At 49.6% G+C, this 10,516-nt stretch overlaps 1 protein-coding gene across 1 annotated transcript in view; it reads right to left on the reverse strand.

The window, feature by feature from the left end:
- Positions 1 to 6,251, reverse strand: part of KRT7 (keratin 7) — a 153,416-nt gene extending 147,165 nt beyond the window's left edge. The window contains exons 1-3 of the mRNA XM_006870131.1: positions 5,883 to 6,251; positions 3,632 to 3,843; positions 1,067 to 1,127 (exon numbers count right to left, since the gene is read on the reverse strand). Coding sequence (XP_006870193.1) covers positions 1,067 to 1,127; positions 3,632 to 3,843; positions 5,883 to 6,206 — 597 coding nt within the window. The 5' untranslated portion in view covers positions 6,207 to 6,251. The remainder of the gene's footprint in view (positions 1 to 1,066; positions 1,128 to 3,631; positions 3,844 to 5,882) is intronic.
- Between the last annotated feature and the right edge of the window lie 4,265 nt (positions 6,252 to 10,516).

Below are 10,516 nucleotides of genomic sequence, written 5' to 3' on the forward strand. Positions count from 1 at the left end.
AGCCATAAATAAGGGCTGTGGGTATAAGAATTTCTAAAAACAATTAGATAAAGGGTATGGTATATACAGATACTAAATAAAAAGTCTGACTTAGACTTTCTTAAATTAATGATCAGTAAATTAGAGAAGTTGTTTTTCATAACCTCAGTTTCCCTGATAAGTGATGTTTTTGTAGGCTATAAACAGATATTGTATGGAAGAAGTTAATGGAGAGTTAATTGCACCTAACAACTAAAATTAACAAGATTTAACAGACAAAGGTTAAGAAATTGTGAAGGTTAACTTGTTTCCCATAGAAAAGAATAGAATTTATGTATGAACAAATGTTTAACTAAAAGGTTTCAAGGCGCCTGAATGTCTCCTATGCCTTGAGATAATGTTTTTGCTGTAACTTCTCATCCACGTTGTAAATTTAAGAATTGTAAACCATAAGGAATGTGCCTCAAGATAGATTGTACCTTGATGTCATTGATTACTATGAATGCAATGTTTTCTGTAATGGTATATAAGGGGGTTGTAAGACAGAACAAAGAGGTAGTAGTAGTAGTGACAAGAATAGGGGGAGAAGAAGGAATATGAGATGGAGAGGAGACGAGACAAGAATGGAGGGAGGATAGAGGGAGTAATGGAGAGAATGGAAGCAGAAGAGGGGAGCAGGAGAGGAGAGAAGGGAAGCAGGAGCCAGGGGAAGGGAGAAAGGACGCAGAAGATCTGAGCAGGAGAGCAGGGGAGTAAAGAATGAGCGGGACAGTAAAGAATGAGAGAAGTAGAGTATTAGAGTAGCCATAGAAATAATAATAATAAAGCATGTAATGAGAAGATTTTGAATTTATTATGGCCTATGACTCCGTAATCCGCCGACACCACATACGCTTTCGGAAAAACCCTGGAATAAGTCTGCTGGGTCTGGCTCCCAGCAACAGGCTGTGCTCTAAGGGCCCCTCCCATGCCCATCAGTCCCCTCTTACCAAGCACAGCCACCTGTCCCCACCACTGCTCAGGTGAGAGGACTATGTGTGTGGCCCCTGTCCTATGTGTTCCGGCCCCAGTCTTTCTGTGACCTCACCTTCTTCAACACCACAAACTCATTCTCAGCAGTCATGCGACGGTTGATCTCATCTTCGTACCTGCAATAGAGGCAGGACATGGCGTTGGTGCGGTTTTACCTCCATATTCCCTCACTGACATGCAGAGTGATAACCTGCCCACCATCTCCTCCACCCACTCTATTAATGACATACCCGAAACAAACAGATACAGGATGTGAAGCTAATTGCCCTGACTTTTCCAATGACTCTTCTAGGGCTTTGAGCTTTGACACAGGGTGGGTTCAGAAAGGATGGTAAGAAACATATATAAATCAAAGGGCAGAGGGAGGCAGAGCAATTGATAGTGGCCATGCTTATGGGCTGCTTCTTCTGGGGCCTGCACTGTTACATGCTTCTCATACATCAACTCACATAATCCTCACAGCAATTTCATCATGTCGTTGTTGTTAAGTGCCATTGAGTCAGTTCTGACCCATAGCGAACCTGTATAGTGTTTCCGTGGAGCAACTGGTGAACTTGAACCGCCAACCTTGCAGTTCAAATGGCTTTGCAGTCTGGTGTATTAACCCACAGCACCACACCAGGACTCCTATCATGATGATGTTGTTGTTGTTGTTAAGTACCTTGGAGTTGGTTCTGACTGCATTGCATGGGGTTTCTGAGGTTGTAAATCTTTACAGGAGCAGAAAGCTCATCTTTGTCCCGCAGAACAGCTAGTAGTTTTGAACTGCCGACCTTGAGGTTAGCAGCCCAATTAGTGACCACTATGCTACCAGAGCTCCTTCCTATCATGATAGTGTTATGAATACTAAAGAAGGGAACTGAGAGAGTGATCTGCCCATGTCACTAAGCTGCCAAATGCTACAGGCCACACCTGAGTTTGAGCATTCTGACCTCAGAGCCTGTGTCTTAACCAATAAATACCTAATGCTACCTATCTAGGGGTGAATGAAAGGTTGGAAGAAGAAGAACCTTGGAGAATCAGGGAATCCAGGAAGAACCAGGTCCCACAGCTAGTGGTCTGTCCCCACTCCTACTCCCATAGCCCCCCATCCCTCTTCCCTCTATGAAGCCAGCCACTTGCCCATAAGAAGACCTCAGCAAAGCAGGATACAAAGGAAGAAAGGGCATTGGATTAACCCTATGTTTATTTGAAAATTCAAAACAGGTATGAAAAGTTAAGAACTTAGCAATTCCAAGACGTGCTGGGAAGCCTGGGTTAGTTATGTTGGGGAGTAGGGTGCCCAGACAGGCAGAGCCCCTCTGGGGCCCAGACATGAGGTAGGAGTTGCCCACATCCCCAAAGGTGCACCACCTCAAGTTCTATAGAAGAGAATGGAAACATCTGTCTGGTCTACCCCATCCTTGGAGATGTGCTGCCAGGCCCAGAGGGTGTGGGGGTTAGATTCCCTAAGCAGCTGCACACAGGGATCCTCCCAGTGCCCCCTTCTACCTCCTCTGAGAGCTTTAGGGTGAGGGAGAACCTGTGTGTACCTATCCATGCTCATATGTATGGCACCTAGCAACAAGGACTTTGATGGTTGCCCCAGGCCTTTCCTGCCCTGCACCTGTCTGGTTCCACCTGCTGTGGGATTAATCCTATTGATTTTTGCCTTCAGGGAAAGGAGGTGAATGAGGGACATCCCAGCAGAGGCATTGTTTACTCTCCTCCAGTCAGAGTTGGTACACCTGCTCCCACTCAGTCACGCACCCCAGGTAGCACATAGTGTGCCAGGGGCCAGACCCAAGCCTCAGGCTCTGATTTCTAGTCAGTGAGAATAGAGCTCAGAAGCCATCTCAAAGGTCTGTTTGGAAAATCCCAACCTTCCAGCTCCTCCACTCCTTGCCCTCCTGACAGCCTCCATGCTGGTCCCTGCCCTAAGGAGATCCCTGGCTCAGCCTCTGCAACTCCCACCCCCTCCCATTACTCACAATGACCTTTCTTCCTTCCAAGTTGGCTCCAGGTTTCCTCCTGAGAGCCAGGAACCCAAAACCCAGCTGGCTCTCTCTCTGATTTGCTGTGTGCTCTCCATCTATTCCCGAACCTCTCTGCTCTCTAATTCCTCAACTAAACAATATGGAATTGTTCTCAAACTCTGTGAGGATTGTACCAGTTGTGCAGCACAGCTGTCATAGGATACTCTCTGCCCTACCTTCTCTTGACCATGCACCCATTTGGAACAGTGAAGATCAGGGCTGGGCTGAGATATCTCACTGGGATTAGTCCTAGTGTGGCACTGTAGGAAAAGTACTGGACTGCAAAGTCAGTTTGAGCTGCAAGATTGGCAGTTCAAATCACCAGTAGCTCCTTGGAAACCCTCCACAGGGTCTCTATGAGTTGGAACCGATTCAATGGCGCTTAATAAGAAGTCAGGAGAAAAGACCAAAATGATTTAGAACCAACCCTCAGTGACAAAGAGGTAAGAAAGGAGAATCGAGGGAATGTGTTAGTAAGAACTTTCCTTTAGGGAGTTGAGTATGGTACTGAGCAGCAGGGACTTGCAGAAGGGTCAGCTGAGGAGGGATATAGTAGCCAAGGGGCAAGGAACCAATGCCCTGAAGGTCCCACTGAAGGGCATTACTTATTCTTAAAGTCTTCCACAACATCCTGCGTGGTCCTCAGCTCCACCTCCAAACGACCCCCATCTGTCTGCAGCCCCTCAAGCTGTCGCCGAAGGGCAGCAATCTGGGCCTCAAAGATGCCCGGGAGGCGGCTGCTCTTGGTTGACTTCTGTTCCTGCAGCAGTGCCCACTTGGTCTCCAGTAATTTGTTCTGCTGTTCCAGAAACCGCACCTACAAAGGAGATGGAGTAGAACTCAGGGTGGTCCCAATGATGCTCCCCACAGTGGAACTGAGGAGGATCTCCAGCCACCCAACAGAATCCATGCTTCCATTGACTGTTCCTCTAGGAAGTCCACCCTGAATAACCCTCTGCTCCAGGACTCTCTGCCTCAAGTGTCCTAGAGTGTGATCCAGGGGCTGGTCCTGTCTAGTTTGCAATGTTACCCCAGTTCTTGGCTCTCAAACAATGTGCTTGAGCATTTCCTGCCTCCTTCGATCCCCATCATATCACAGGGATCTTCTCTATGTCCATCTTTAAGGGCTGCCCTACTGGGGCATCTGTGTCCAGAGCTGATGAGACCCACCCCTCCTATCAGGCTTCCTCTGTATCCTCTTGCTCCTTCACCTTTCCTTCATGGAGGTCTCAGGACAAGGTTCTATGTAGCCTGCCCTCTGCCAGCCCTGGAGCCCAGAAGCAACCAGTTTTGCTGGGAGTGGGAGAAAGGTAGCTGGGGACTGCAGAAGTCAGATAGTGCAGTAGAAGAGCAGGGGGGGAACCTGAAGGATATGTATCAGTCATTGTCTGTAATGGTAAATGGGAGGACGACATCCAGGATGAGGTGGGAAGGGGAGAAGGTCAGAGAGGTACATAAAATCACAAGAAGCCAGTCTGGTATAAGCCAATGGGAGGAGGCCTTGACTCGAGTTCCTGGATCCAGTTTTGCTCACTTTGTCCTCTCCCCTTCCAGAACCCACAGATGAGGTCAATGTGGGACAGGAGCAAACAGCCAGGAAAAGCACCTCCCAAATGCCTCCCAGGGGCCCTCAATGTCCCCTCCTTACTCCCAGCTGGGCTGTCTCCCAGATCAGGTATAACCTCACCTCCCACCACCTTAGGGAGCTCAGCTCAAGGGCCACGCAGTTAGGAAAGGCAAGACCAGGAACCTCCCTTCCTCCCTCTCTCCAGCCCTCTATTTCCAGCACCTATCTACCTCAGCATAAGGAGCTCTGGTTACAAGTCGGGTTACTAACCCCAAGGTCAGCAGTTCAAAACTACCAGCTATTCCGTGAGAGAAAGATGAGGCTTTCTGCTTTCTGCTCCCATATAGCCTTGGAAACTCTATACAGGGGTTGCTATGAGTAAAAACCGACTCCACGGCACACCACCACCACTACCTACATCTCAGATGGGCTGCATTGGAGAGAGGCCAGGGTCTCCTCAGCTGAGAAGGACTTGTCACTCCCCACCCTATCCCTGACCCTCTTAGTACTGTCCTCTGAAGCTCCTAGTGGGACACTGGTGACAAAACTGGCCCCAAGAGCCCCAGGGATCACAGACACAGCCAGCCTGGGCCCATCCCATTCACTCATTCTGGGAGGAAAGTCAAACCCATTGGATCCCTGTTGTTGTTGTTGTTAAGTGCCATCGAGTCGGGTCCGACCCATAGCAACCCTGTACAGGGTTTCCAAGGGTGTAAATCTTTACGGGAGTAGAAAGCCTCATCTTTCTCCCGCGGAGCGGCTGATAGTTTCGAACCGCTGACCTTAAGGTTCGCAGCCCGATTCGTAACCACTACGCTATTGGATCCCTGTAGGACAGAGTAAACCTGCCCCATAGGGTTTCCAAGGCTGTAATCTGGAGTCCTGGTATGGTGCTGTGGGATAAAGGACTGCAAAGTCCGTTTGAACTGCAGAGTCGGTGGTTCAAACTCACCAACTGCTCCTTGGAAACCCTATACAGAGTTACTATGGGTCAGAACCGACTTGACGACACTTAACAACAGCAACAGTCTTTACAAGTAGACTGCCTAGTTTACAGTTAGCAGCCAAGTGCCACTAGAATTCTTCCTCTTAGGAAGGAAATGTGGAGCAACTTGCTGGAAGAGAGGGTTTGGAGCCTGAGGTGAGCTAAACAACATCCCAGTTAGTGGGATGTGAGCAGGGCATGAGGTAGCATCCCCAGATAAGCAGGAAGAGGGAACGGGGCAAGTCTCCCAGCGGGGATTGGTGTGGCCTAGGGTGTGACTGGGCAGGACCGGTGCAGGGCTCACCTTGTCTATAAAGGAAGCAAACTTGTCGTTGAGGGTCTTGATCTGCTCCCGCTCCTCTTGGCGCACCTGCTGGATGGAGGGGTCTATGGCCACCCTCAGCGGGGTCAGCAGGCTCTGATTGATGGTGACCTCGCGGATGCCTGCACCTACTGGGCTCCCATGGGCGGAGTACACGGCCATGCGAGGACGCGGGCCGCTCAGGCCATAGAGGCTGCTGCTGCCGAAGCCCCCGGGGCGCGCCGAACTCCAACGCACCTGGGCGCCGCGACCCGGGAAGGCAGCGGTGCGCGAGCTGAAGACCTGGGAGCTGAAGTGGACAGACATAACGGCAGCTCCGGGAAGAAGCGACCAGCGGGCCAAGAGCCGAGCCAACTCTCTGCCCTCCAGGAAACTCGGCCCCTTTTATCGGCTGGGTCGGGCGGGTCCGTTTACACAGGTGGAGGCGGGGCTGGCCACCGGCCTCTTGGCGCGGATGGACAGATCCCTCCAGAGGCCGGGCTCAGTCCTCCGCCCCACCCACCCTGATGGGATCTGGACTTTTAGTCCGAGCAGGAGTGGGGAGGAGGGGTACGGCTAACAGTGCTGGTGGGCGCAGGGTTTGAGCTGTTCAAAGAGGGCTTGTGGAAGGAGGCTTGAAGAAGGAGTGAAGAGCTTCCAGGCTCCTTAGGCCAGATCAGAGAGGCCTGAGGGTAAGAGATGGAATGGGGGGAGCGAAGACTGAAGGAGAGGCGGAAAAAATTCCAGACCCGGAAGTTAGCTCCCGACTGAAGGACATTCCTGATCCCACCCGCCTACCCCTACCATCTTTAACCGTCCAAATTCAGCTTCGTCTCCAGAGATTGTTGTTGTTGTTAAGTGCCGTCGAGTCGGTTCCGACCCATAGCGACCCTGTACAGGGTTTCCGAGGGTGTAAATCTTTACGGGAGTAGAAAGCATGATCTTTCTCCCGCGGAGCAGCTGGTAGTTTCGAACCGCTGTCCTTAAGGTTCGCAGCCAGGTTCGCAGCCCGATTCGTAACCTCTACGCTACCAGAGCTCCTTCAGAGATTAGCTATTATCAAAATGACCCCAAGATGTGCCAGACCATTATCAGTAGCTGCTTAAGCCTGGCCACAACCCCAGCCTCACTTCCAATAAACATCTGAAGCCATTGGGAATAACTCTCTGGGCCTCTGCTCTGCCCAGCCCACAATGTGGCCCTGTAGAGAAAGAGAACACTTTTGTGTATTTGTGACATTTCTGTATGTACATAATTGCAGTCCGTTAGGATTCGCATAGGCACGTGTATGCATATCTGTGAACATACTTAAACATGTAGGAGTCTGAATGTGTGTCTGGGAAGAGGGTCTTTGAATACATAATATGTATATCTGTGTGCTATCATGTTGCCTTAGATTCTGACTCATAGTGACCTCATTTGTTACATTGCAGAATTGTTCCATAGGACTTTTTTTGGTTGTAATCTTTATGAAAGCAGATCACCAGACACCATTGTTGTCATTATTGTTGTTGTCATTATTGTTCAATGCCATCAAGTTGATTCTGACTCAGGGATTGAGTTTCCAAGAAGCAGCTGAGCTGGTAGGCTTGAACCTCTGACCTTGTGGTTAGCAGTCCAATGCTTTTCTACAGCACCACACCACTGGGCATGTTCAAACCACCAACCTTTTAAGTTAGTAGTTGATCACCGAGCACTTGCACCACCAGGGGTCCCTATCAGTATGCTTTGATTTGCACTCAAATAGCCCTCCCCAACTTCTTCCTTGTCGTTTTCCTGTTGAAGAGCCACCAACTCTACCACCAAGAGCCACTCACATACAGGACCTCCTGCACCTGAAGCTGCTACTAAACAATTCCCAGCAATTTCAAACCCAGTCCAAGATGGGGGTAAACATTGCAATAGAACTGAACACAATGAACCAAGTCTTTGCTAACTGAATGTTGACCTAATTCTCTAGCAGCCTGGAGCCATGCAGGCCACACCCACTCCACTGCACTGCTCGCCCCAGGATTCCCACTCAGACCCTGCTAGGGACAGCAGAGAAACTTTTGTGGGGTGAGGAAACCAAAACCTCTGGCTTGCCTGTCACCTCTAGCCCACCATTAGCCCCACCCCTATGAGCTAGCCAAGCTGTCACCTCAGACCAAGCCCTTAGGGAAGTCCTGGGTGGAAAAGGGTGAGAATGGAATGCCCTTCTTGGTTTGCCATTTCAGTTAAACAGGTGTGCTAAAACATGTAACATCCCCTTCTCAGCTATCTTGGGAAAGAGCTTCCCCCACTACCCACCATCGCTTTGGATGCAGTTCAGCCCAGAGGTACAGAGATGCCCAAGGAGACAGTGGAGTCTTCGGGTGGGAGAGGGGACGAGAGAGGGATTGAAGAACATACAAATTTCCTGGTCCTGTGATATTTGCCATCATGGAAATTCCACTCCAGCCACTCCCACCCCTACCCCAGTCTCCAAGTGGGCAAAGGAAATCAATTGTTTGATTTACACACACACACAGGAATGTACCCACCCAGTCTTTTACCTCAGGACTCCTCCTGAATCTGCTTTACCACCCCCCACCCCAGCATATCATACACACACACATCGTCTGCTGGCCCCTTACACCTCTCCCTCCTTCAACCCACCCACAGACTGCACTCTGGAGGAGATTACACCCTAGTCATGCCAGGAATTCCTCTCCCTGCTCTGCTCCCCTGAGAAATCTTCAGCAAGGCCCTGTAGTTGACCTGCCTTGTGAGCCTGGACATGCCACTCCCTGAACCACAGCTATGGGCCTTCCTCTTACCAGACACCTGGAAGGGCGTAGTGTTTGTAGAGAAGCTGAAAGAGGAATTACAGAGAAAGGGTCTGTACGCCGATGTTTCTAACTAACCTGGAGCAACATTTTCCCATCCCAGCACCTGCCCTCTGTCTGCCCTCAGCCTCTCCATACTCTCCCTGAAGCATTCTTGGCAGCTCCAGCCCTCACCGGTCTCCTGTCTACATTCACAGGCCAACACTGGAAGCCCACTCAGTGCCAGGCAGGGCATATAAACACCCACTGGAGGGGTTCATAAGAAACTGTCAAATCCCTGCCTGCCAGAGTGGTTCATCCAAATCCTTCTCCTTCCCCCAGCACATGTCTCTGCCAGTCTTCCAAAACCACCTTGTGGGATTCTGAGCAGACTCTTGAGACAAATTAATCCAGCAAAGCCCTTCCTCCAGAGATCCTTTGCCCTCCCCCAAAGGCTCATCTCCATCTCTGAAGAATTCTGTGACACCCACACCTCCCACCCTACCCTGTCCGCACTCCCCACCCCCTTTCCCACACTCATTTGTCCTTCTACTCCCTACCTCCCTTCCCACTGGGCCCTCTGGAACCCAGCTCTGAACAGACAAGCAGTTCAGTCCCTTAGCCCTTCTAGGATTCACTGAAACCTGTCCCAGAAACCATGACCCCTGCACTCCTGGTCAGGGGAGCTCGCTTCTCCCCCAGTTGTTGCTAAGTGCCATTAGTCGGTTCCAACTCATAGTTCCAATTCATTGTGTCAGTTCTGACTCATAGTGACCCTGTATAGGGTTTCCAAAGAGTAGCTGGTGAGAGTAAACCACAGACCTTGAGGTTCAAACTGACCTTGCAGTCCAGCACATTAACCCACAGCGCCATACCAGGACTAGGGAAACATTCAGTTTTGCTCCCTCCTGCACTCGTAGAAAGGAGTCCCAGGGTAGTACACTGGGTTAAACACTTGACTACTAGCCAAAGGTTGACAGTTCTAACCCACCCCAAAGAACTCTGGAAGGCAGGCCTAGTGATCTGCTTCTAAAAGGTCACAGCCTGAAAACCCTATGGAACAGTCCTACTCTGCATATATGGGCTCCTCAGAAGTTGGAACTCTGGCCCAACAGCAACTAGTTTACTTTCTGGTTTTGCATTTGCAGAACCATTATTCATTGTCCCACAAAAAAACATATTCTCTAATTCAGAAAAATAAATGGTTTTCATCATCTTGGAATTCATAAATTGTGGTCATAATAAGGAGTTCTGGTGGAATAAAGCACTGAACCTCAAGGTAGGTTTGAACCACAAGGTCAGAGGTTCAAACTCACCAACCACTCCTTGGAAACCCTGTGGTGGTGGTGTTGTGCCATTGAGTCTGTTCCAACTTATAGCAACCCTGTATAGGTTTTCCAGGGAATGGCTGGTGTGTTTGAACCGCTGATTAGCAGTCCAGTACTTATCCTACAGTATTACACCAAGACTCATTATTATAACTATTGTTGATGTTAAGTGCTGTTAGTCCATTACAACCCATAATGACCCTGTATAAGGTTTCCGAGGAGCGGCTGTGAGCTTGAACCACCAACCTCCTGAATCAAACTGACTTTGCAGTCCAGCGCATTAACTCACAACGCCACACCAGGAAGCCCTATTCAGGGTCATTATTAGTCAGAACTGACTCAACAGCACTTAACATCAACTACAGTCATAATAAGGAGTCCTGGTATAGTACTGTAGGATAAGTTGTTGTTGTTGTTGTTAAGTGCTGTAAGATAAGGCAGTTCAAACACACCAGCTACTCCCCAGAAAACCTGTACAGGGTTGCTATAGTTGGAACAGATTCAATGGCACACAACAGTCATA

Source organism: Chrysochloris asiatica, unplaced genomic scaffold (assembly GCF_000296735.1).
Source record: "Chrysochloris asiatica unplaced genomic scaffold, ChrAsi1.0 scaffold00138, whole genome shotgun sequence".
In the NCBI taxonomy this organism is placed as follows: Eukaryota; Metazoa; Chordata; class Mammalia; order Afrosoricida; family Chrysochloridae; genus Chrysochloris; species Chrysochloris asiatica.